This window comes from Corvus hawaiiensis, assembly GCF_020740725.1.
Source record: "Corvus hawaiiensis isolate bCorHaw1 chromosome 38 unlocalized genomic scaffold, bCorHaw1.pri.cur SUPER_38c, whole genome shotgun sequence".
NCBI classification, from domain to species: Eukaryota; Metazoa; Chordata; class Aves; order Passeriformes; family Corvidae; genus Corvus; species Corvus hawaiiensis.
The window spans coordinates 4,346-31,309 of record NW_025963269.1 but is presented as its reverse complement, the minus strand read 5'-3'; the positions used below and the strand labels follow the sequence as shown (position 1 = coordinate 31,309).

General features: G+C 60.0%; 1 protein-coding gene and 1 long non-coding RNA gene across 2 annotated transcripts; both read left to right on the top strand.

Annotated features, from left to right (window-relative positions):
- Positions 1-867: 867 nt before the first annotated feature.
- On the top strand, positions 868-26,687 carry ATP1B2 (ATPase Na+/K+ transporting subunit beta 2). The gene is given in 9 exon segments (XM_048293255.1): positions 868-988; positions 991-1,029; positions 5,020-5,148; positions 9,624-9,728; positions 12,610-12,815; positions 15,364-15,420; positions 23,739-23,837; positions 26,341-26,454; positions 26,456-26,687. Coding segments are annotated over 9 exon segments (954 nt in total). The 5' UTR covers positions 868-918; the 3' UTR covers positions 26,591-26,687.
- Positions 25,389-26,251, top strand: LOC125320825. Its single transcript, XR_007201290.1, has 2 exons — positions 25,389-25,509; positions 25,721-26,251. It is a non-coding gene; the product is annotated as an uncharacterized LOC125320825 (long non-coding RNA).
- Positions 26,688-26,964: the final 277 nt, after the last annotated feature.

The window sequence follows — 26,964 nt, the reverse complement described above, 5'->3', positions numbered from 1 at the left end:
TCTCTCAATGGGGGACGGTGGGAACCGAGGGAGGCCACGCCCCTTCATTTGCATAGGGGCGGGGCGAGCGAATCAATCACGGGGGCTCCCGCTGCCTCATTTGCATAAGGGGCGGGGCGAGGCGCATCAATCCCGTTCTATTCATGAAGGGGGGCGGGACAAGGGGGGGTTTGAACGTCTCATTAGCATAAAAGGCGTGGCATGTATGCTTTGGATCCCTCATTAGCATAAGGGGTGGGGCCAGGCAGCTTCAGATTGGGCTATTTGCATAAGGGGCGTGGTTATTGGCGTTTATAGCCTCTATTAGCATAAGGGGCGGGGCTTTGGGGCATTAGGCAGCGCTATTAGCATAAGGGGAGGGGTTTGGGGACATCAGAACGACTCATTAGCATAAGGGGCGGGGCGGCGAGGCTTTGAATGAGCTATTAGCATAAGGGGCGGGGCATTTTGGGTCGGATCATTTGCATAAGGGGCGGGGCTAGAGGGGCACCAGACCCGGCTATTAACCTATAAGGGGAGGGGCCAGGCAGCTTCTTCTTCATTAGCATAAAGGGCGGGGCTTCCGGCGTTTATAAACCATCATTAGCATAAGATGCGTGGCTCGGGGGGGGTGATTAACCACCTAATTAGCATAAGGGGCGTGGCCTCTGGGGGGGGCTAGAGCGGGGGGGGTGGGGCGTGCTCACGGCGAGCGTGTGGGCGTGGCCATCCCGCCAAAGGGGGCGTGGCCTCCGAGGCCATAAAGGGCAGCGCGGCGGCGGCCGAGCGGAGTCGCGGGTTCGAGTCCCGGCGCGGGCGGAGCCGGAGCGGCGGCGGCGGCAGCGATTAAAGAGGGGGGGGGGTGGGAAAAGCAGCGTGGGGGGGGGACAGCAGGGGGGTCGGGGGGGGGGGGGACAGAGCGGCCGAGCCCCCCCTGAGATGGCGCGGGACAAGGAGAAGCGAAGCTGCGGGCAGGTGGTGGCCGAGTGGAGGGCGTTCCTCTGGGACCCCGCACCCGCCAGTTCTTGGGCAGGACTGGTTCCAGTTGGGGTGAGTTTGGAGGGTGGGGGGGGGGATGGGATGGGATGGACCCCGACCCCCCCCCCACCCCTCTCTCCTTTCCCCCCTCCCCTCCTCGGTTTGGTGTTGAAGGGGGGCGGCACCCATGGGACACCCCCCGCCCCTCTAATTGGGGGTGGAATAATTGATAATAATTGATAATAATTGATAATAATTGATAATAATTGATAATAATTGGTAATAATTGATGAGGGGAATTGGGGGAGGTCCCCCCAATTCCCCCTCATCAATTATTACCATTATTATCATTATTATCAATTATTATCATTATTATTCAATTATTATCAATTATTCCACCCCCCGCCCCTCTAATTGGGGGGGTGAATAATTGATAATAATTGATAATAATTGATAGTAATAATTGATAATAATTGATAATAATTGGTAATAATTGATAGGGGAATTTGGGGGACCTCCCCCACCCCCGTATCCTTCACCTCAACACCGACACCCCCCCCCCCCCCCACCTAAAGTGAGGGGTGGGTTGGGGGTTTAGGGACCCCCCCCCCCCCCAGCCCCAAAATGGGTGCGATGGGGTTGGGGGGGTGCATAAGGACCCCCCCCTCCCCCAAATAGGGGTGAGATGGGAAGGGGTCCCCAAATATGGGGGCGATGTGGGGGGAGGGGAGGGTCCAAAGGGCCCCCCTTTCATCCATTAAATTGGGAGGGGGGGCTGCTCAGAGACCCCCCCCCTCCACAGGGGTGCACCTCGTGGGGGGGGGGGAGCTGTTCCTTGGGGACCCCCTTCCCCCCAAAATGAGTGGGATTTGGGGGGACCCCCCTCCCCTTTTTAAAGCCGCGATTTTGGGGTGGGGGGGCTCCTCTTGAGGGGAGAGGAATCAACACAAGACCCCCCCCCCCCAAATTTGAGACCCCCTCCCTCTTTTTTTTTTTAAGGGGGGGGTCGAATAGGGGTCAACCCCCAACCCCCCGCCCCGAGGAGGCGGCGATGGGGGGGAGGGGAATTTGGGGGTTCAAGAGGACAAATTGGGGGGGGGGGGGGATGGGAAAGGGGGGGAGGGGGCCCGGGGGTGGCTTGTGGCCCCCCCACTCCCTCCCGCCCCCCCCATCTGTCGCGCTGTGGCTGCAAAAGTAGGTCACGGTCGGGGGGTGGGGGATGGGAACGACGGGGACCCCCCCCCCCCCACACCCCAGGGAAGGAGGGGGGACACCAGATGGACCCCCCCGCCCCCACCCCCTCCCCATAACCTGGGACCCCCCCCCCCTCCCCAAAATTGGGGTCAGACAGAGGGGGAACCCCCAAAACCCCCCCATGATTCCGCCCCCCCGCCCCCCCCCCCCCCCGGGGACAGATGGCTCTGATGGGGATTTAAATGTCTGGGGGGGGGATTTAGGGGGGGATTTTGGGGGGGTTCCGCGAGTTGAGGGGGGGGGGGATGGGGTTGGGGTCGTTTTTTTTGGGGGGGGGGGGGGATGTTCGGAGTTGGGGGATTTTGGTGGTGGGGGGGTTGGGTTTTAAGGAGGGGGGGTCTTTTGGGGGGGGGATGGTTGAGGTTATTGGGGGGGATTTGGGGGGGTCCGGGGCAGATTTGGGGGGGGGTTCGGGGCAGTTTTGGGGGTGTTCAGGGCAGTTTTGGGGGGGGTTCGGGGCAGATTTGGGGGGGTTTCGGGGCAGTTTTGGGGTGTTCGGGGCCGTTCTGGGGGGGGTTCGGGAGAGATTTGGGGTGTTCAGGGCAGATTTGGGATGTTCGGGGCAGTTTGGGGTGTTCGGGGCAGTTTTGGGGGGGTTCGGGGCAGTTTTGGGGTGTTAGGGCAGATTTGGGGGTGTTCGGGGCAGATTTGGGGGGGTTCGGAGCAGATTTGGGGGGGTTCGGGGCAGTTTTGGGGGGTTCAGGGCAGATTTGGGGTGTTCGGGGGAGATTTGGGGCGTTCGGGGCAGTTTTGGGGTGTTCAGGGCAGATTTGGGGTGTTTAGGGCAGATTTGGGGGAGTTCGGGGGAGATTTGGGGTGTTCGGGGAGATTTGGGGGGGTTCGGGGCAGTTTTGGGGTGTTCGGGGCAGTTTTGGGGTGTTTAGGGCAGATTTGGGGGGTTCGGGGCAGATTTGGGGTGTTCAGGGCAGATTTGGGGTGTTCACGGCAGATTTGGGGTGTTCAGGGCAGATTTGGGGGGGTTCGGGGCAGATTTGGGGTGCTCAGGGCAGTTGGGGGGGGAGGTCGGGGCAGATTTGGGGAGGTCGGGGCAGATTTGGGGAGGTTTAGGGCAGTTTGGAGTGTTCGGGGCAGATTTGGGGTGTTTGGGGAAGATTTTGGGGGGTTCGGAGCCGTTTTGGGGGGGTTCGGGGCAGATTTGGGGTGTTCAGGGCAGTTTTGGGGAGGTTCGGAGCCGTTTCGGGGGGGGTTTCGGAGCCGTTTTGGGGGGGTTCGGGGCAGATTTGGGGTGTTCAGGGCAGTTTTGGGGGTTCGGAGCCCTTTTGGGGGGGTTCGGGGCAGTTTGGGGGGGTTTCGGGGCACTTTGAGGGCTCTTTGATGTCATCGAGGCGCTTTTAGGGATTTTGGGGGATTTGGGGCAATTTCGGGGGGGTGTTCGATGCTTTTGGGGCAAATTCCTGATTATCTGGGGGGGGTCTCTGGGGCGATTTTGGGGAGGTTTTGTCGACTTGGGGAGTGGGGGTGGAATTCTGGGGGTCTTTAATGTCACCGGCGCAGTTTTTGGGGGAATTTGGGACCGTTTTGGGGGCGCTTTGATGTGGCCGGGCAGTTTTTGTGGAGTATTTTCCATTCTCGGAGCGGTTTTGGGGGTGATTTGAAGCCCTTGGTGAAATTTGGGCGGTTTTTGGGGGTCTCTGCGAGCCCTTTTTGGGGTGCTTGATGTTCTCGAGACAATTTGGGGACCCCGAGACCAATTTAGGGGGGAATTTAGAAGTTTTTGGGGTGCTTTGGGGGGGTTTGACGTCATCGGGGCAATTTTGTGAATATTTCGGGATTCTGGGGTCGTTTGGGGAGGTTTGGGGTGGCTCGGGCAGATTTTTTTGGGGTATTTAATATAAATGGGGTGATTTCTTGGATTTTTGGGGAGATTTGGGGCAGTTTTGGGGTTATTTGGTATCATTTGGGGAGTCTTTAGGGCTTGGGGGCAATTTTTGGTGGTATTTAGGGCAATTTTGGGGGGTATTTGGTGTTCATGGGGGAATTTTGGGGGGGCTTGGGGTGGTTTTTGGGGGGTATTTGATGTCCCTGTCGGAATTTTGGGGTCATTTCTGGCGCTAAGGACAATTTTTTGGGGGGCTTTGATGCCATTGAGGCACTTTTGGGGTGTCTTTGGGGCGATTTTGGGGCGAGTTTGAGGGTTTCAGGGCAGTTTGGGGGGGGGATTTGTTAAAATTTAGGGGGGGTTGGGAGGAATTTTAAGGCTCAGGGAAATTTTGGGGGGTTTTCCCCCTGGGGGGGTTCATTTTGGGGGGGTCCTGACCCCCCCAAATTTCCCCCCCCCCCCGGGCTGATCCTGCCCTCCAGAGTGATTTATTTTGGGATTTATCCCCAATTTTAGGGATTTTCCACCCATTTTGGGGGAATTTTGGGGTCGTCGACCCCGGGGGGGTTTTTCCCCTGGGGGGTTCATTTTTAGGGGATCCTGACCCCCCCAAATTTTTCCCCCCCCAGGACTGATCCTGCTCTTCCAACCTGATTTATTTTGGGATTTATCTCAAATTTTAGGGATTTTTCACCCATTTTGGGGGGGATTTTTGGGTCGCCGACGCCGGGGGGGGTTTTCCCCCTGGGGGGTTCATTTTTAGGGGATCCTGACCCCCCCAAATTTTTCCCCCCTCAGGGCTGATCCTGCTCTTCCAACCTGGTTTATTCTCGGATTCCTTCACTATTTTGGGGCCGTTTCACCCTTTTTGGGGGGGATTTTTTGGGTCGCTGACCCCGGGGGGGTTTTTCACCCTGGGGGGTTCATTTTTAGGGGTCCTGACCCCCCCCAAATTTCCCCCTCCCCAGGGCTGATCCTGCTGTTCTACCTGGTGTTTTACGGGTTCCTGGCCGGGCTCTTCGCCCTCACCATGTGGGTGATGCTGCAGAGCGTCGACCCCCACGTGCCCAAGTACCAGGACCGGCTGCTGACCCCCGGTGAGACCCCCGGGGGGGCCCTGGAATGAGGGGGGGGTCCCGGGTGGGGGTCCTGGAATGAGAGGAGGGGTCCTGGAATGAGAGGAGGGGGTCCTGGATGGGGGTCCTGGAATGAGGGGGGTCCTGGAATGAGAGGGGGGGTCCTGGAATGAGAGGAGGGGTCCTGGATGGGGGTCCTGGAATGAGGGGGGGGTCCTGGAATGAGAGGAGGGGTCCTGGAATGAGAGGGGGGGTCCTGGATGGGGGTCCCGGATGGGGGTCCTGGAATGAGGGGGGGGGGTCCTGGATGGGGGTCCTGGAATGAGAGGAGGGGGTCCCGGATGGGGGCCCTGGAATGAGGGGGGGTCCTGGATGGGGGTCCTGGAATGAGGGGGGGTCCTGGAATGAGGGGGGAGGGGGTCCTGGATGGGGGTCCTGGAATGAGGGGGGGTCCTGGAATGAGGGGGAGGGGTCCCGGATGGGGGTCCTGGAATCAGAGGGGGGGGTCCTGGAATGAGGGGGAGGGGTCCTGGATGGGGGTCCTGGAATGAGGGGGGGGGTCCTGGAATGAGGGACCTGGAATGAGAGGGGGGGGTCCTGGATGGGGGTCCCGGATGGGGGTCCTGGAATGAGAGGAGGGGTCCCGGATGGGGGTCCTGGAAGGAGGGGGGGGGTCCTGGATGGGGCTCCCGGATGGGGGGTCCTGGAATGAGAGGGGGGTCCTGAATGGGGGTCCTGGAATGAGAGGGGGGGTCCTGGATGGGGGTCCTGGAATGAGGGTCCTGGGGGGAGGGGATTTGGGGTGGGGGCGGTGAAGGTTTGGGGTCATTGGGACTCCCCCGTGTGTCCTCGGGGGGGGCTTGCACGGGGATTTGCACGGGGGGGGGTCCTGGATGGGGGTCCTGGAATGAGGGGGGGGGTCCTGGATGGGGGTCCTGGAATGAGGGACCTGGAATGAGAGGGGGGGGTCCTGGATGGGGGTCCTGGATAGGGGTCCTGGAATGAGAGGAGGGGTCCCGGATGGGGGTCCTGGAATGAGGGGGAGGGGGGTACTGGATGGGGGTCCTGGAAGGAGGGGAGGGGTCCTGGATGGGGGTCCTGGAATGAGGGGGGGGGGGGTCCTGGATGGGGGTCCTGGAATGAGGGGGAGGGGGGTACTGGATGGGGGTCCTGGAAGGAGGGGGGGGGGGGTCCTGGATGGGGGTCCTGGAATGAGAGGAGGGGTCCTGGATGGGGGTCCTGGAATGAGGGGGGGGTCCTGGAAGGAGGGGGAGGGGTCCTGGATGGGGGTCCTGGAATGAGAGAGGGGGTCCTGGATGGGGGGTCCTGGATGGGGGTCCTGGAAGGAGGGGGAGGTCGGGGGTCCTGGATGGGGGTCCTGGAATGAGGGGGGAGGGGTCCTGGAATGAGGGTCCTGGAGGGGTGGATTTGGGGTGGGGGCGGTGAAGATTTGGGGTCATTGGGACCCCCCAGGGGGGCTGGCACGGGGATTTGCGGGGGAGGGTCCCGGATGGGGGTCCTGGAATGAGGGGGAGGGGTCCTGGATGGGGGTCCTGGAATGAGAGGGGGGGTCCCGGATGGGGGTCCTGGAATGAGGGACCTGGGGGGGGGGATTTGGGGTGGGGGCGGTGAAGGTTTGGGGTGACTGCGACCCCCCCCGTGTGTCCCCCAGTGTCCCCTCCCCCCACTCCATGTGACCCCCTCCCCCCCGTGTCCCCTCAATGTCACCCCCCTCAATGTCACCCCCCTGTGACCCCGATGTCCCCAAATGTCCCCAATGCCCCCGATGCCCCCCTGTGACCCCAATGCCACCTCCCCCTGGTGTCCCCTGGTGTCCCCTGATGTCCCCAGGGCTGGTGATCCCCCCCCCGTGTCACCCCCAGTGTCACCCCCCCAATGCCACCTCCTCCTGATGTCCCCAAATGTCCCCAATGCCCCCTGTGACCCCAGTGCCCCCTGTGACCGCAATGCCACCTCCCCCGATGTCCCCTGGTGTCCCCTGATGTCCCCAGGGCTGGTGATCCCCCCCCGTGTCCCCCTTGTGTCACCCCCCAATGCCACCTCCTCCTGGTGACCCCGATGTCCCCAATGCCCCCTGTGACCCCGATGCCCCCTGTGACCCCGAAGCCCCCGATGTCGCCAATGTCCCTTGGTGTCCCCTGATGTCTCCGATGTCCCCAGGGCTGATGATCCAGCCCCCAATGCCACCTCCTCCTGGTGACCCCGATGTCCCCAATGTCCCCTGTGACCCCGATGTCCCCAATGCCTCCCCAATGTCCCCGATGTCCCCCCTGATGACCCCGATGTCCCCAATGCCCTCAATGTCCCCCCAATGCCCCCCTGGTGTCCCCAATGCCCCCCCGATTCCCCTTGTGACCCCAATGTCACCGATGTCCCCAATGTCCCCCTGATGTCCCCCGATGTCCCCCTGTGACCCAATGTCCCCAATGACCCCAATGCCCCCCCGTGACCCCAATGACCCCAATGCCCCCCTGATGTCCCCAGTACCCCCCGTGACCCCAATGTCCCCAATGCCCCCCTGATGTCCCCAATGCACCCCCTGATATCCCCAATGTCCCCCCAATGTCCCCCCAATGCCCCTTGTGACCCCAATGTCACCGATGTCCCCAATGCCCCCCTGATGTCCCCCTGATGTCCCCTGTGACCCCAATGCCCCCTGTGACCCCAGTGTCCCCAATGTCCCCAATGACCCCCCGATGTCCCCGTTGTCCCCAATGTCCCCAATGCCCCCTGTGACCCCGATGTCCCCAATGCCCCCCCAATGTCCCCAATGCCCTCCTGATGTCCCCCAATGCCCCCCCATGCCCCCAATGCCCCCCTGATGTCCCCAACGCCCCCCAATGCCCCCTGTGACCCCGATGTCCCCCCAACGTCCCCCTGATGTCCCCAATGCCCTCAATGTCCCCCCAATGCCCCCCAATGCCCTCAATGCTCCCCCAATGCCCCCGATGTCCCCCAATGTCCCCCAATGTCCCCAATGCCCCCCGATGTCCCCAATGTCCCCCAATGTCCCCAATGTCCCCAATGCTCCCCAATGCCCCCCGATGCCCCCTGATGTCCCCCTGATGCCCCCAATGTCCCCAATGTCCCCAATGTGCCCCCAATGTCCCCAATGCCCCCCGATGCCCCCCAATGTCCCCAATGCCCCCCGATGCCCCCAATGTCCCCCAATGTCCCCAATGCTCCCCCAATGCCCCCGATGTCCCCCTGATGTCCCCGATGCCCCCTGTGACCCCGATGACCCCAATGCCCCCCCGATGTCCCCAATGTCCCTCGATGCCCCCCCGACGCCCCCCCATGCCCCCCGATGCCCCCTGATGTCCCCCTGATGCCCCCAATGTCCCCAATGCCCCCGATGTCCCCAATGCTCCCCAATGCCCCCCGATGTCCCCCTGATGTCCCCGATGCCCCCTGTGACCCCGATGACCCCAATGCCCCCCCGATGTCCCCAATGTCCCCCAATGCCCCCCAATGCCCCCCGATGCCCCCCCCGACGCCCGCCCATGCCCCCCGATGCCCCCTGATGTCCCCCTGATGCCCCCAATGTCCCCAATGCCCCCCGATGTCCCCAATGCTCCCCCAATGCCCCCCGATGCCCCCCAATGCCCCCAATGCCCCCTGTGACCCCGATGCCCCCCAATGCCCCCAATGCCCCCTGTGACCCCGATGACCCCAATGCCCCCCAATGCCCCCAATGTCCCCAATGTCCCCAATGCCCCCGATGCCCCCAATGCCCCCTGTGACCCCGATGACCCCAATGCCCCCCCAATGTCCCTTGTGACCCCAATGCCCCCAATGTCCCCCTGATGTCCCCAATGTCCCCCTGATGCCCTCGATGACCCCAATGTCCCCCAATGCCCCCAATGTCCCCAATGTCCCCAATGCCCCCGATGCCCCCAATGCCCCCTGTGACCCCAATGCCCCCCAATGCCCCCCCAATGCCCCCCGATGTCCCCCTGATGTCCCCGATGCCCCCTGTGACCCCGATGACCCCAATGCCCCCCAATGCCCCCAATGTCCCCAATGTCCCCAATGTCCCCAATGCCCCCTGTGACCCCGATGACCCCAATGCCCCCCCAATGTCCCTTGTGACCGCAATGCCCCCCCAATGTCCCCCTGATGTCCCCAATGTCCCCCTGATGCCCCCGATGACCCCAATGTCCCCCAGTGCCCCCAATGTCCCCAATGTCCCCAATGCCCCCGATGCCCCCAATGCCCCCTGTGACCCCGATGTCCCCGATGTCCCCAATGTCCCCAATGCCCCCCAATGTCCCCAATGCCCCCCAATGCCCCCGATGCCCCCCAATGTCCCCAATGCCCCCCAATGCCCCCTGTGACCCCAATGCCCCCCAATGCCCCCGATGCCCCCAATGCCCCCCAATGCCCCCGATGCCCCCCCAATGTCCCCAATGTCCCCAATGCCCCCAATGCCCCCAATGCCCCCCGATGTCCCCTGATGTCCCCGCTGTCCCCAGGGCTGATGATCCGTCCCTGCACCGAGGGTCTCGATGTCGCCTTCAACGTGAGCCAGAGCCAGACCTGGCACCAGTACGTGAGAGCCCTGCACCAGTTCCTGGAGCGTGAGTGCACTGGGAGGGCACTGGGAGGGACTGGGAGGGATGGGAGGGGACTGGGAGGGGACTGGGAGGGGCTGCAGGGCACTGGGAGGGAACTGGGAGGGGCTGGGTGGAACTGGGAGAGAAGTGTGGGGTACCAGGAGGGAACTGGGAGGGACTGGGAGGGGACTGGGAGGGGACTGGGAGGGGACTGGGAGGGGATTGGGAGGGGCTTCAGGGCACTGGGATGCCCTGGGATGGCCCAACCCCATACTGGGATGACCCTGACCCATACTGGGATGGCCCTGACCCATACTGGGATGGCCCTGACCCATACTGGGATGCCACAAATCCCATTTTGGGGGTGTCCTAGGAGGGCAGTAACCCATACTGGGATGGCCCTAACCCGTACTGGGATGGAACAAACCCATACTGGGATGGAACAAACCCATACTGGGATGGCCCTAACCCATACTGAGATGCTTTGGAATGACCCAATCCCATACTGGGATAGAAGTAATCCATACTGGGATGGACCAAGTTGGTACTGGGTGGGCTCTGGGCAGCTCCCAGTCCATACTGGGCAGCACTGGGATGACCCATCCCATACTGGCATGACCCTAACCCACACTGGGATGACCCTAACTCATACTGGGATGGAACAAACCCATACTGGGATGACCATAACTCATACTGGGATGAAACAAACCCATACTGGGATGACCCTAACCCATACTGGGATGGACCAAACCCCTACTGGACAGGCTCTGGGTGGCTCCCAGTCCATACTGGGCAGCACTGGGATGACCCTAACCCATACTGGGATGACCCTAACTCATACTGGGATGGAACAGTCCCATACTGGGATGGACCAAACCACTACTGGGCAGGCTCTGGGTGGCTCCCAGTCCATACTGGTCAGCACTGGGATGCCTGGGATGACCCTAACCCATACTGGGATGACCCTAACCCATACTGGGATGACCCATCCGATACTGGGATGACTCTAACCCATACTGGGATGACCCAAACCCATACTGGGATGGACCAAACCCCTACCAGGCAGGCTCCGGGTGGCTCCCAGTCCATACTGGGCAGCACTGGGATGCCTGGGATGACCCTAACCCATACTGGGATGACTCTAACCCATACTGGGATGACTCTAACCCATACTGGGATAACCCTAACCCATACTGGGATGGACCGAACCCATACTGGGATGGACCAAACCGCTACTGGGCAGGCTCTAGGTGGCTCCCAGTCCATACTGGGCAGCACTGGGATGGCCCATCCCATACTGGGATGACCCTAACCCATACTGGGATGACCCTAACCCATACTGGGATTACCCTAACCCATACTGGGATGGAACAGCCCCGTACTGGGATGGACCAAACCACTACTGGGCAGGCTCTGGGTGGCTCCCAGTCCATACTGGTCAGCACTGGGATGCCTGGGATGACCCTAACCCATACTGGGATGACCCTAACCCATACTGGGATGACCCATCCGATACTGGGATGACTCTAACCCATACTGGGATGACCCAAACCCATACTGGGATGAACCAAACCCCTACCAGGCAGGCTCCGGGTGGCTCCCAGTCCATACTGGGCAGCACTGGGATGCCTGGGATGACCCTAACCCATACTGGGATGGACCAAACCGTTACTGGGCGGGCTCTAGGTGGCTCCCAGTCCATACTGGTCAGCACTGGGATGCCTGGGATGACCCTAACTCATACTGGGATGACCCATCTGATACTGGGATGACCCTAACTCATACTGGGATGGAACAAACCCATACTGGGATGACCCTAACCCATACTGGGATGGACCAAACAGCTACTGGGCGGGCTCTGGGTGGCTCCTGGTCCATACTGGGCAGCACTGGGATGACCCTAACCGATACTGGGATGATCCTAACCCATACTGGGATGACTCTAACCCATACTGGGATGACCCTAACCCATACTGGGATGACCCTAGCCCATACTGGGATGGACCAAACCGCTACTGGGCGGGCTCTGGGTGGCTCCCAGTCCATACTGGGCAGCACTGGGATGACCCTAACCCATACTGGGATGACCCTAACCCATACTGGGATGACCCTAGCCCATACTGGGATGGACCAAACCGCTACTGGGCGGGCTCTGGGTGGCTCCCAGTCCATACTGGGCAGCACTGGGATGACCCTAACCCATACTGGGATGACCCTAGCCCATACTGGGATGGAACAGCCCCATACTGGGATGGACCAAACCACTACTGGGCAGGATCTGGGTGGCTCCCAGTCCATACTGGGCAGCACTGGGATGCCTGGGATGACCCTAACCCATACTGGGATGACCCTAACCCATACTGGGACGACTCTAACTCATACTGGGATGACCCTAACCCATACTGGGATGACCCATCCGATACTGGGATGACTCTAACCCATACTGGGATGACCCAAACCCATACTGGGATGGACCAAACCGCTACTAGGATGGACCAAACCGCTACTGGGCGGGCTCTAGGTGGCTCCCAGTCCATACTGGGCAGCACTGGGATGGCCCATCCCATACTGGGATGACCCTAACCCATACTGGGATGATCGTAACCCATACAGGGATGACCCAAACCCATACTGGGATGGACCAAACCCATACTGGGATGGACCAAACCACTACTGGGCAGGCTCTGGGTGGCTCCCAGTCCATACTGGTCAGCACTGGGATGCCTGGGATGACCCTAACCCATACTGGGATGACCCATCTCATGCTGGGATGACCCTAACCCATACTGGGATGGACCAAACCCATACTGGGGTGGACCAAACCACTACTGGGCAGGCTCCGGGTGGCTCCCAGTCCATACTGGGCAGCACTGGTCAGCCCCTGAGCGCTGCCCTGTGGCCGCAGCGTACAACGACAGCGTCCAGGCCGCCCGCAACGCCGCCTGCCCGGCCGGCCGCTACAACGAGCAGCCGGACGACAGCGTCCCCAACTACCCCAAGCGCGCCTGTCGCTTCAACCGCTCCCTGCTGGGGCCCTGCGCCGGCCTCGGCCCCCACGGCGACTACGGCTACGGCTCCGGCCAGCCCTGCGTCCTCGTCAAGGTCAACCGGGTGAGCCGCGGCCACTGGGAGGTGCTGGGAGGTGCTGGGAGGCACTGGGAGTGTGATTGTTGGCGGTTATGTGTTGTATTGTTGGGTTGAATGGGACTGGGATGGACTGGGAGGCACTGGGAGGCACTGGGAGGCACTGGGAGTGTGATTGTTGGCGGTTATTGTGTTGTATTGTTGGGTTGAATGGGACTGGGATGGACTGGGAGGCACTGGGAGTGTGATTGTTGGCGGTTATGTGTTGTATCGTTGGGTTGAATGGGACTGGGATGGACTGGGAGGCACTGGGAGGCACTGGGAGGCACTGGGAGTGTGATTGTTGGCGGTTATTGTGTTGTATTGTTGGGTTGAATGGGACTGGGATGGACTGGGAGGCACTGGGAGTGTGATTGTGGGCGGTTATTGTGTTGTATTGTTGGGTTGAATGGGACTGGGAGGGACTGGGAGGCACTGGGAGTGTGATTGTTGGTGGTTATTGTGTTGTATTGTTGGGTCGAATGGGACTGGGATGGACTGGGAGGCACTGGGATGGACTGGGAGGCACTGGGAGTGTGATTGTTGGCGGTTATTGTGTTGTATTGTTGGGTCGAATGGGACTGGGATGGACTGGGAGGCACTGGGAGTGTGATTGTTGGCGGTTATGTGTTGTATTGTTGGGTCGAATGGGACTGGGATGGACTGGGAGGCACTGGGAGGCACTGGGAGGCACTGGGAGTGTGACTGTGGGCGGTTATTGTGTTGTATTGTTGGGTTGAATGGGACTGGGATGGACTGGGAGGCACTGGGAGGGACTGGGATGGTGTCTGGTGGTGCTTGGTTGTGAGTTGTGTTGGACTGGGATGGACTGGGAGGGACTGGGAGGTGCTGGGAAGGACTGGGAGGGACTGGGAGGCACTGGGAGTGTGATTGTTGGTGGTTATTGTGTTGTATTGTTGGGTTGAATGGGACTGGGATGGACTGGGAGGCACTGGGAGGGACTGGGATGGTGTCTGGGGGTGCTTGGCCATGAGTTGTGTTGGACTGGGAAAGACTGGGAGGGACTGGGAGGCACTGGGAGGCACTGGGAGTGTGATTGTTGGTGGTTATTGTGTTGTATTGTTGGGTTGAATGGGACTGGGATGGACTGGGAGGCACTGGGAGGCACTGGGAGGCACTGGGAGTGTGATTGTTGGCGGTTATTGTGTTGTATTGTTGGGTCGAATGGGACTGGGATGGACTGGGAGGCACTGGGAGTGTGATTGTTGGCGGTTATGTGTTGTATTGTTGGGTCGAATGGGACTGGGATGGACTGGGAGGCACTGGGAGGCACTGGGAGGCACTGGGAGTGTGACTGTGGGCGGTTATTGTGTTGTATTGTTGGGTTGAATGGGACTGGGATGGACTGGGAGGGACTGGGAGGCACTGGGAGGGACTGGGATGGTGTCTGGTGGTGCTTGGTCGTGAGTTGTGTTGGACTGGGAAGGACTGGGAGAGACTGGGAGGCACTGGGAGTGTGATTGTTGGCGGTTATGTGTTGTATTGTTGGGTTGAATGGGACTGGGATGGACTGGGAGGCACTGGGAGGGACTGGGAGGCACTGGGAGGGACTGAGATGGTGTCTGGGGGTGCTTGGCCATGAGCTGTGTTGGACTGGGAGGCACTGGGAGCACTGGAAGGCACTGGGAGAGCGGCTGTGGGCAGTTGTGGTGGTGGTGTGTTGGGTTGAATGGGACTGGGAGGGACTGGGAGGCACTGGGAGGGACTGGGAGTGTGACTGTTGATGGTTATTGTGTTGTATCATTGGGTTGAATGGGACTGGATGGACTGGGAGGGACTGGGAGGGACTGGGAGGCACTGGGAGTACTGGGAGGGACTGGGATGGACTGGGAGGCTGCTGCTAAATGCAGCTCCATGCTCTGCACTGGTCCATACTGGTCCATACTGGTCTGTAGCGGTTCATACTGGTTCATATTGGTTGATGTGGTCTATACTGATCCATACTGGTCCATACTGGTCTGTAGTGGTCCATACCCATTCATACTGGTCCACACTGGTCAGTACTGGTCTGTACTGGTTCATACTGATCTGTACTGGTCCATACCCATTCATACTGGTCCATACTGGTCAGTACTGGTTTGCACTGGTTCATACTGGTCTATACTGATCTGTACTGGTCCCTACTAGTCCCTACTGGTCTGTACTGGTCGGTACTGGTCCATACTGGTTTCTACTGGTGTATACTGGTCCATACTGGTTCATGCTGGACCATATTGGTCTGTACTGGTGTATACTGGTCCATACTGGTTTATACTGGTGTATACTGGTCCATACTGGTTCATACTGGTTTATACTGGTGTATACTGGTCCATACTGGTTTATACTGGTGTGTACTGGTCCATACTGGTTCATACTGGTTCATACTGGACCATATTGGTCTGTACTGGTTCATACTGGACCATATTGGTCTGTACTGGTTCATACTGGTCCATATTGGTCTGTACTGGTTTTTACTGGTCCATACTGGTCCATACCAGTTCATACTGGTTCATACTGGTCCGTACTGGTCCCACAGGTCATCAACTTCTTCCCGGGGAAGAACAAGAGCATCAACATCATCTGCGCCGCCAAGGTGACGTCACCGTCCCCTCCCAGTGTCCCCAACCCCCCAACCCCCGGTGTCACCAAACCCCCAACCCCCGGTGTCACCCTCCCAGTGTCACCCCCCCATTGTCACCCCCCAGTGTCACCAACCCCCCCCAGTGTCACCCTCCAGTGTCACCCCCAGTGTCACCAACCCCCCCCAGTGTCACCCCCCCGTGTCACCCCCAGTGTCACCAAACCCCCCCAGTGTCACCCTCCCGTGTCACCCCCAGTGTCCCCTATTGTCACCAACCCCGCCCAGTGTCACCAACCCCCCCGGTGTCACCCCCAGTGTCACCAACCCCCCCCAGTGTCACCCTCCCATTGTCACCCCCAGTGTCACCCCCAGTGTCACCAACCCCCCCCCAGTGTCACCCTCCCAGTGTCACCCCCCCCATTGTCACCCCCAGTGTCACCAACCCCCCCCCAGTGTCACCCCCCCATTGTCACCCCCCAGTGTCCCCCATTGTCACCAACCCCGCCCAGTGTCACCAACCCCCCGGTGTCACCCCCCAGTGTCACCAAACCCCCCCAGTGTCACCCTCCCATTGTCACCCCCAGTGTCACCCCCAGTGTCACCAACCCCCCCCCAGTGTCACCCTCCCAGTGTCACCCCCCCCATTGTCACCCCCAGTGTCACCAACCCCCCCCCAGTGTCACCCCCCCATTGTCACCCCCAGTGTCCCCCATTGTCACCAACCCCGCCCAGTGTCACCAACCCCCCGGTGTCACCCCCCAGTGTCACCAAACCCCCCCAGTGTCACCCTCCCAGTGTTACCCCCCCATTGTCACCCCCAGTGTCACCAAACCCCCCCAGTGTCACCCTCCCAGTGTCACCCTCCCAGTGTCACCCCCATTGTCACCCTCCCAGTGTCACCCCCAGTGTCACCAACCCCCCCCAGTGTCACCCTCCCAGTGTCCCCCATTGTCACCCCCAGTGTCACCAAACCCCCCCAGTGTCACCCCCAGTGTCACCAAACCCCCCCCAGTGTCACCCTCCCAGTGTCACCCTCCCAGTGTCACCCCCCCCCAGTGTCACCCTCCCATTGTCACCCCCAGTGTCACCCTCCCAGTGTCACCAAACCCCCCCAGTGTCACCCCCAGTGTCACCAAACCCCCCCCAGTGTCACCCCCCCAGTGTCACCCCCAGTGTCACCCTCCCAGTGTCACCCCCAGTGTCACCAACCCCCCCTGGTGTCACCCTCAGTGTCACCCTCCCAGTGTCACCAACCCCCCCCAGTGTCACCCTCCCATTGTCACCCCCAGTGTCACCAAACCCCCCCAGTGTCACCTCCCCAGTGTCACCCTCCCAGTGTCACCCCCAGTGTCACCCTCCCAGTGTCACCAAACCCCCCCAGTGTCACCCCCAGTGTCACCAAACCCCCCCCAGTGTCACCCCCCCAGTGTCACCCCCAGTGTCACCCTCCCAGTGTCACCCCCAGTGTCACCAACCCCCCCTGGTGTCACCCTCAGTGTCACCCTCCCAGTGTCACCAACCCCCCCCAGTGTCACCCTCCCATTGTCACCCCCAGTGTCACCAAACCCCCCCAGTGTCACCTCCCCAGTGTCACCCTCCCAGTGTCACCCCCCCCGTGTCACCCCCAGTGTCACCCATTGTCACCAACCCCGCCCAGTGTCACCAACTCCCCCATTGTCACCCCCAGTGTCACCAAACCCCCCCAGTGTCACCCTCCCAGTGTCACCCTCCCAGTGTCACCCCCATTGTCACCCTCCCAGTGTCACCCCCAGTGTCACCAACCCCCCCCAGTGTCACCCTCCCATTGTCACCCCCAGTGTCACCCCCAGTGTCACCAACCCCCCCCAGTGTCACCCTCCCAGTGTCCCCCATTGTCACCCCCAGTGTCACCAAACCCCCCCAGTGTCACCCCCAGTGTCACCAAACCCCCCCCAGTGTCACCCTCCCATTGTCACCCCCAGTGTCACCCTCCCAGTGTCACCAAACCCCCCCAGTGTCACCCCCAGTGTCACCAAACCCCCCCCAGTGTCACCCCCCCCAGTGTCACCCCCAGTGTCACCCCCCCAGTGTCACCCCCAGTGTCACCAACCCCCCCCAGTGTCACCCCGTGTCACCCTCCCAGTGTCCCCCAGTGTTCCCCAGTGTCACCCTCCCAGTGTCACCAACCCCCCCTGGTGTCACCCTCAGTGTCACCCCCCCCAGTGTTACCAACCCCCCCCAGTGTCACCCTCCCGGTGTCACCCTCCCAGTGTCCCCCAGTGTCACCAACCCCCCTGGTGTCACCCCCAGTGTCACCAAACCCCCCCCAGTGTCACCCCCCCATTGTCACCCTCCCAGTGTCACCCTCCCAGTGTCACCCCCAGTGTCACCAACCCCCCCCAGTGTCACCCCCCCATTGTCACCCTCCCAGTGTCACCCCCATTGTCACCCTCCCAGTGTCACCCCCAGTGTCCCCCTCCCAGTGTCACCCCCAGTGTCACCAACCCCCCCCCAGTGTCACCAACCCCCCCTGGTGTCACCCTCAGTGTCACCCCCCCAGTGTTACCAACCCCCCCCAGTGTCACCCTCCCGGTGTCACCCTCCCAGTGTCCCCCAGTGTCACCCCCCCAGTGTCACCCCCCCAGTGTCACCCTCCCATTGTCACCCCCAGTGTCACCAAACCCCCCCCAGTGTCACCCCCCCAGTGTCACCCTCCCAGTGTCCCCCAGTGTTCCCCAGTGTCACCCTCCCAGTGTCACCAACCCCCCCTGGTGTCACCCTCAGTGTCACCCTCCCAGTGTCACCCTCCCAGTGTCCCCCAGTGTCCCCCAGTGTCACCAACCCCCCACCCCAATGTCACCCCCCCAGTGTCACCAACCCCCCCGGTGTCACCCTCAGTGTCACCAACCCCCGCCCCAGTGTCACCCTCCCAGTATCTCCCAGTGTCCCCCAGTGTCACCCCCAGTGTCACCCTCCCAGTGTCCCCCAGGGTCACCCAGTGTCCCCCAGTGTCACCCTCCCAGTATCCCCCTCCCAGTGTCCCCCAGTGTCCCCTGGTGTCACCCTCAGTGTCACCAACCCCCCCCCAGTGTCACCCTCCCAGTGTCACCTTCAACGTCCCCGTGTTCTCCTCTGTGTCCCCGAATGTCCCCCTCTGTCACCCCCAGTGTCCCCATGGCACCTCAGGTGTCCCCGAATGTCCCCCTCTGTCACCCCCAGTGTCCCCCAGTGTCATCGGCGTCCCCCCATGGCACTTCAGGGTGTCCCCACAGTGTCCCCAAATGTCCCCCCTCAATGTCCCCTCAGGGTCCCCAATGTCCCCTCAGTGTCCCCTCTCTCTGCCCCCAATGTCCCCCCAATGTCCCCTCAGTGTCCCCTCTCTGTGCCCCCCATGTCCCCTCAATGTCCCCCAATGTCCCCAATGTCCTCTCAATGTCCCCAATGGCGTCCCCAATGTCCCCCAATGTCCCCAAATGTCCCCCCTCAATGTCCCCTCAGGGTCCCCAATGTGCCCCAATGTCCCCAATGACGTCCCCAATGTCCCCAATGATGTCCCCCCCAATGTCCCCAATGTCCCCCTCAGTGTCCCCAATGTCCCCAATGTCCCTTTAATGTGCCCTCAATGTCCCCAATATCCCCCCAATGCCCCCTCAATGTCCCTTCAATGTCCCCCCAATGTCCCCAATGTCCCCTCAATGTCCCCAATGTCCCTTTAATGTGCCCTCAATGTCCCCCAATGCCCCCCCAGTGTCCCCCCAATGTCCCCCAATGTCCCCTCAATGTCCCCAATATCCCCCAATGTCCCCTCAATGTCCCCTCAATGTCCCCCTCAATGTCCCCAATGTCCCCAATGTCCCCCTCAATGTCCCCAATCCCCCCAATGTCCCCTCAATGTCCCCTCAATGTCCCCAATGTCCCACTCAGTGTCCCCAATGTCCCCCCAATGTCCCAAATCCCCCAATGTCCCCTCAATGTCCCCCAATGTCCCCCCAATGTCCCCTCAATGTCCCCAATGTCCCCCAATGTCCCTTTAATGTCCCCTCAATGTCCCCCCAATGTCCCCAATCCCCCCAATGTCCCCCAATGTCCCCTCAATGTCCCCTCAATGTCCCCCAATGTCCCCCATGTCCCCTCAATGTCCCCAATGATGTCCCCCAATGTCCCCAATGTCCCTTTAATGTGCCCTCAATGTCCCCCCCAATGTCCCCAATGTCCCCAATCCCCCCAATGTCCCCCCAATCCCCCAATGTCCCCCCAATGTCCCTTCAATGTCCCCCCAATGTCCCCCCAATGTCCCCAATGTCCCCTCACTGTCTCTTGTCTCTGCCCAGCGGCCCCGGACCAAGGGTGACCCGGTAAGGGGAGGGGGGGGTCCCTCTGGAGCATCCCAAAATCCCGTCCTTTCACCCCAAAATCCCTCTAGGAATCCCCAAAATCGGCTAGATTCATCCCAAAATCCCTCCAGGAATCCCCAAAATCCACGTATTTGATCCCAAAGTTTCTCTAGGAATTCAAAACCCACTTGTTTCGCCCCAAAATCCCTCTAGGAATCCCCAAATCCTCTGATTTCACCCCAAAAGTTCTTCAGACCTCCTAGAATTGGGTAAATCCCCTCCCAAATCCTTTTAAGTCCTAAACTCCACTTATTTCATCCCAAAATTCCTATAGGAATCCCAAAATCCAATTATTTTACCCCCAAATCCCTCTTAAGAATCCAAAAATCCACTTGTTTCACCCCAAAATCCATCTGGAGCATCCCAAACTCCACTTGTTTCACCCCAAAATCCTTCTAGGAGTCCCAAAATCCACTAATTTCATCCCAAAATTCCTTTAGGAATCCCAAAATCTGCTCGTTTCACCCCAAAATCCCTCTAAGAATTCTAATATAGCCTCGTTTCACCCCAAAATCCCGCTAAAGGATCCTAAAATCCACTTGTTTCACCCCAAAACCCCTCTAGGAATCCCAAACTCGGGAAGATTCATCCTAAAACCCCTCTAGGAATCCCAAAATTGGGAAGATTCATCCCAAAACCCCTCTAGGAATCCCAAAATGTGCTCTTTTCACCCCCAAAATCCCGGTAAATGCCCCCAAAACCACATCATTTCACCCCAAAATCCTTCCGGGTGCCCCAAAGTCGATGCCGCTCAGCCCGAAAACGCTTCCAAGTGTCCCAAAATCCCCAATTTTCACCCCCCGAAATCTCGCTGGGTGCCCCCAAAATCTGGTGGATTCGTCCCCAAATCCTGCTGGGTGTCCCCAATGTCCCCACGATGTCCCCAATGTCCCCACGATGTCCCCAGTGTCCCTGTCCTGCTGCCACCCAATGTCCCCACGATGTCCCCACGATGTGCCCACGATGTCCCCAATGTCCCCAATGTCCCCAGTGTCCCCAGTGTCCCCAATGCCCCCACGATGTCCCCACAATGTCCCCCTGATGTCCCCAGTGTCCCCAGTGTCCCCAGTGTCCCCAGTGTCCCTGTCCCATATTCCCAGCGCTGTCCCCAGTGTCCCCAGTGTCCCTGTCCTGCTGCCACCCAATGTCCCTGTCCAGTGTCCCCAATGTCCTCAATGTCCCCCAATGTCCCCAATGTCCCCAGTGTCCCCAGTGTCCCCAGCATCCCCAGTGTCCCTATCCCGTGTCCCCAATGTCCCCCTGATGTCCCCAATGTCCCCAGTGTCCCCAATGTCCCCACAATGTCCCCAGTGTCCCCACAATGTCCCCAGTGTCCCCAATGTCCCCAGTGTTCCCAGTGTCCCTGTCCTGCTGCCACCCAGTGTCCCCAATGTCCCCAATGTCCCCCAGTGTCCCCAATGTCCCCAGCGCTGTCCCCAGTGTCCCCGTCCTGCTGCCACCCAATGTCCCCTGATGTCCCCACGATGTCCCCAGTGTCCCCAGTGTCCCCAGTGTCCCTCTCCTGCTGCCACCCAGTGTCCCTGTCCCGTGTCCCCAATGTCCCCCCTGATGTCCCCAATGTCCCCAGTGTCCCTGTCCTGCTGCCACCCAATGTCCCCAATGCCCCCACGATGTCCCCACAATGTCCCCCCGATGTCCCCAGTGTCCCCAGTGTCCCCAGTGTCCCTGTCCCGTGTCCCCAGCGCTGTCCCCAGTGTCCCCAGTGTCCCTGTCCTGCTGCCACCCAGTGTCCCTGTCCGGTGTCCCCAGTGTCCCCAGTGTCCCCAGTGTCCCCAATGCCCCCAATGTCACCGCTGTCCCCAGTGTCCCCAGTGTCCTCAGTGTCCCCAGTGTCCCCCTGATGTCCCCAATGTCCCCGTGTCCCTCTGACCGTCTCTCTCTCGCTGCCCGCGGGGCCCAGGGACACTCGGCCACCACCGTAAGGGCACTGGGGGGGGGGGGGCACTGGGACAAACTGGGGGACACTGGGACAAACTGGGGGACACTGGGGGGACACTGGGACAAACTGGGGGGCACTGGGGGGGGCAATATGGGGGTCCCCGGAGGGGTTTAGGGACATCAAAGGGCCACTGGGGGGGCACTGGGACAAACTGGGGGGCACTGGGGGGCACTGGGTCAAACTGGGGGACACTGGGACAAACTGGGACAAACTGGGGGGGGAATATGGGGGTCCCCGGAGGGGTTTAGGGACATCAAAGGGGCACTGGGAGGGCACTGGGACAAACTGGGGGACACTGGGACAAACTGGGACAAACGGGGGGGGAATATGGGGGTCCCCGGAGGGGTTTAGGGACATCAAAGGGGCACTGGGGGGGGGCACTGGGACAAACTGGGGGACACTGGGACAAACTGGGGGACACTGGGGGGGCCTGGAGGAGACCGAGGGGCTTTTTTTTTTGGGGGGGGGGGGGTTTGGGGGGCACTCAGGGGCTGGGGGGGGGGGGAATTGGGGAGGTTTTGAGGGGTACTGGGGTGATTTGGGGGAATTTGGGGGGGGATTGGGGAGGATTTGGGCGGATTTTGGGGGGGGATTTGGGAATTTAGGGGGGTCCAGGGGGAATTTGGGGGGTCCCGGGGGGGGGTGTCTGGGGTGGGGAGGCCTTTGGGGGAGGGGATTTAAAGGGGGGGGGCGTCCTTAGGGGGTATTTTGGGGGGGGGGTTCTGGGAATATTTGGGGGGGGCGTGGTCCTGGGGGTATTTTGGGGGGATCGGGGGGTATTTAGGGATGATTTTGGGGGTCTCAGGGGGTATCGGGGTCTTTTTTTTTGGGGGGGGGGAACATTTGAGGGGAGATTTTAGGGGGGATGATCCTGAGAGGATTTGGGGAGGTCCTGGGAATGTTTGGGGGGGGGGAGGGGTCAGGGAGGTTTTTTAGGGATTTTTAGGGTCCCCAAAGATCTTTTGGGGAGAATTTCCGAGGGGTTGGGGTTGATATTTAAGGGGGGAGGGGTTTTTGGGGGGGTTTCCCTGGAGATTTGGGATCTCCCCAAGGGGTTTTGGGGTTTTTTCCTGAAGATTTGGGATCTCCCTGAGGGGTTTTGGGGTTTTTTCCTGGAGATTTGGGATTTCCCCGAGGGGTTTTGGGGGGTTTCCTGGAAGTCTGGGATCTCTCCAAGGGGTTTTGGGGGGGTTTCCTGGAGATTTGGGATCTCCCCGAGGGGTTTTGGGGGGGTTCCCTGGAGATTTGGGATCTCCCCGAGGGGTTTTGGGTTTTTGTCCTGGAGGTTTGGGATCGTCCTGAGGGGTTTTGGGGTTTTTTCCTGGAGATTTGGGATCTCCCTGAGGGCTTTTGGGGGGGTTTCCTGGAGATTTGGGATCTCCCCGAGGGGTTTTGGGGTTTTTTCCTGAAGATTTGGGATCTCCCTGAGGGGTTTTGGGGTTTTTTCCTGGAGATTTGGGATTTCCCCGAGGGGTTTTGGGGGAGTTTCCTGGAGATTTGGGATCTCCCCGAGGGGTTTTGGGGGAGTTTCCTGGAGATTTGGGACACCCCCAAGGGGTTTTGGGGTTTTTTCCTGGAGATTTGGGATTTCCCCGAGGGGTTTTGGGGGGTTTCCTGGAAGTCTGGGATCTCTCCAAGGGGTTTTGGGGGGGTTTCCTGGAGATTTGGGATCTCCCCGAGGGGTTTTGGGTTTTTTGTCCTGGAGGTTTGGGATCGTCCTGAGGGGTTTTGGGGTTTTTTCCTGGAGATTTGGGATCTCCCCGAGGGGTTTTGGGGTTTTTCCTGAAGGTTTGGGATCTCCCCAAGGGGTTTTGGGGTTTTTTCCTGGAGATTTGGGATCTCCCCGAGGGGTTTTGGGGTTTTTCCTGGAGATTTGGGATCTCCCCGGGGGGTTTTGGGAGGGTTGGGAGCATGGGGGGAACACCGAGAGGGTTGGGGTGGTCCCCCCACCCCCAGGGGACATTTGGGGACCCCCGTGTGTCCCCCCTGCCCCACAGCGTGAGGAGGACGCGGCCCTGCTGGGCCCCATGCAGCTCTTCCCCCCCAACGGCTCCATCGACCTCATGTACTTCCCGTACTACGGAAAACGAGTCCACGTGAGCCCGGAATCCCGAGAGCCCCGGGGAGGGGGGACCCCAAAACCTTGGATCCCTCTGGGAGGGTTGGGAGGGGGTCCCAAAATCCCGGTGGGAGGGGGTTCATGGGTACCTGGGATCCCCCTGTGGGGTTTTGGGGTTTTTTCCTGGAGGTTTGGGATCACCCCGAGGGGTTTTGGGGGGAGTTTCCTGGAGATTTGGGATCTCCCCGAGGGGGTTTTGGGGTTTTTTTCCTGGAAGTTTGGGATCACCCTGAGGGGTTTTGGGGTTTTTTCCTGGAAGTTTGGATCACCCTGAGGGGATTTGGGGTTTTTTCCTGGAAGTTTGGGATCACCCTGAGGGGTTTTGGGGTTTTTTCCTGGAGATTTGGGATCACTCTGCGGGGTTTTGGGGGAGTTTCCTGGAAGTTTGGGATCACCCTGAGGGGATTTGGGGTATTTTTCCTGGAAGTTTGGGATCACCCTGAGGGGTTTTGGGGTTTTTTCCTGGAGGTTTGGGATCAACTCTGCGGGGTTTTGGGGAGTTTCCTGGAGTTTTGGGATCTCCCCGGGGGGGTTTTGGGGTTTTTTTCCTGGAAGTTTGGGATCACCCTGAGGGGTTTTGGGGTTTTTTCCTGGAAGTTTGGGATCACCCTGAGGGGATTTGGGGTTTTTTCCTGGAAGTTTGGGATCACCCTGAGGGGTTTTTGGGGTTTTTTCCTGGAGGTTTGGGATCACTCTGCGGGGTTTTGGGGGAGTTTCCTGGAGTTTTGGGATCTCCCCGGGGGGTTTTGGGGTTTTTTTCCTGGAAGTTTGGGATCACCCTGAGGGGTTTTGGGTTTTTTTCCTGGAGGTTTGGGATCACCCCGAGGGGTTTTGGGGGGAGTTTCCTGGAAGTTTGGGACACATCCAAGAGGGCATGGAGAGACTCCCAAAACCTGGGACCCTTCTGGGGTGGTTGGGAGGGGTCCCAAAATCCCGGTGGGAGGGGGTTCATGGATACCTGGGATCCCCCTGAGGAGTTTTGGGGGAGTTTCCTGGAGGTTTGGGATCACCCTGAGGGGTTTTTTCCTGGAGATTTGGGATCTCCCCGGGGGGTTTTGGGGTTTTTTCCTGGAGGTTTGGGATCACCCCGAAGGGGTTTTGCGGGGGGTTTCCTGGAGGTTTGGGATCTCCCCGGGGGGGTTTGGGGTTTTTTTCCTGGAGATTTGGGATCTCCCCGAGGGGTTTTGGGGTTTTTGTCCTGGAGGTTTGGGATCACACCCGAGGGGTTTTGGGGTTTTTTCCTGGAGGTTTGGGATCGTCCTGAGGGGTTTTGGGGTTTTTTCCTGGAGATTTGGGATCTCCCTGAGGGGTGTTGGGGGGAGTTTCCTGGAGATTTGGGATCTCCCCGAGGGGTTTTGGGGAGGTTTCCTGGAGGTTTTGGACACTCCCAGGAGGGCATGGAGAGACCCCCAAAACCTGGGACCCTTCTGGGGTGGTTGGGAGGGGTCCCAAAATCCCGGTGGGAGGGGGTTCATGGATACCTGGGATCCCCCTGTGGGGGTTTTGGGGTTTTTTCCTGGTGGTTTGGGATCACCCTGAGGGGTTTTGGGGGGGTTTCCTGGAGGTTTGGGATCACCCCTGAGGGGTTTTGGGGGGTTTTCCTGGAGGTTTGGGATCTCCCCGGGGGGTTTTGGGGTTTTTTCCTGGAGGTTTGGGATCACCCCGATGGGTTTTGGGGTTTTTTCCTGGAGGTTTGGGATCGTCCTGAGGAGTTTTGGGGTTTTTTCCTGGAGGTTTGGGATCACCCCTGAGGAGTTTTGGGGTTTTTTCCTGGCGGTTTGGGATCCCCCCTGAGGGGTTTTGGGGGGTTTCCTGGAAGTTTGGGATCACCCTGAAGGGTTTTGGGGGAGTTTCCTGGAGATTTGGGATCTCCCCGAGGGGTTTTAGGTTTTTGTCCTGGAGGTTTGGGATCACCCTGAGGGGTTTTGGGGTTTTTTCCTGGAGGTTTGGGATCACCCCGAGGGGTTTTGGGGGAGTTTCCTGGAGCTTTGGGATCACCCTGAGGGGTTTTTGGGAGGGTTTCCTGGAGATTTGGGACACCCCCAAGGGGGTTTCGGGGGGGTTTTTCCTGGAAGTTTAGGATCCCCCTGGGGGGGGTGTGGGCAGCCCCAGGACTCCTCAGTCTCCCGGAAAGTGGGGATTGAACCCCCCTGGACACCCCCGGATCCCTTTTCGGGGGGATTTGGGAGCTCCTGGATCCCTGGCAACGGAGGCTTTGTCCCCGTGGCCACCTGGATCCCTCTTCGGGAGGAGCATTTGGGACTCCCCAAACCCCCCAAATCCCCGGAAATCGAGATTTTTTGGGATCCTCTGGACACCTGAATCATGGGGAACGCGAGTTTCGGGGATCACCCCAGTCCTTGGCAACCGCGGATATTACCCCCCCCTCCAACCAAAAACCCCAAAATCCCTAAAAACCGGGAATTTTTCTGCTCCATCCACACCTTTTCCCCCCATTTTTTTTTTTTGTCCCCCCACAGGTGAACTACACGCAGCCGGTGGTGGCCGTCCAGTTCTACAACGCCACGGCCAACGTGGACCACCACGTGGAATGTCGGCTCAACGCCGCCGGGCTCCGCACCGACGACGAGCGCGGACAAATTCGCCGGCCGCGTCGCCTTCCGCCTCCGGATCAACCCGCGACTGACCCCCCCTGGACCTCCCCGTAGCCCCCCCGGTTCCTCCTCCCACACCGCCACCAGCCCCGCCGCGCCCCCCGCTCGGGTCTAATCCCCCTCCCCGCCCCCGTCGGGATGCTCCTAATCTAAGAATAATAAATGTACATAGATATTTTTTATATGATAAATCTATTAAACGGTGCAGTAGGTGGGCCCTGGCTCGTCTCCCTCCCTCCTCCCTCGTGTCCCGAATGTCCGTGTTTTGTCCCCAAAAATCACCGCCTTGGTGGAGTTGAGCCGGTTCAGGGCTCGTTATGGTGAGTTTTTGGGAAATTTGGGGGGGTTAAGGTGTTTTTGGGGGCGTTTTGTAGGTGGTTTGTTGATATTAGGGGAGGCCAAGATGGCCGCTGTGGGTTGTGGGGATAACGAGCAAGATGGCTGCCACAGTGGATTGGTGCTGAGCAGGGTTTGGGGTCAAGATGGCCA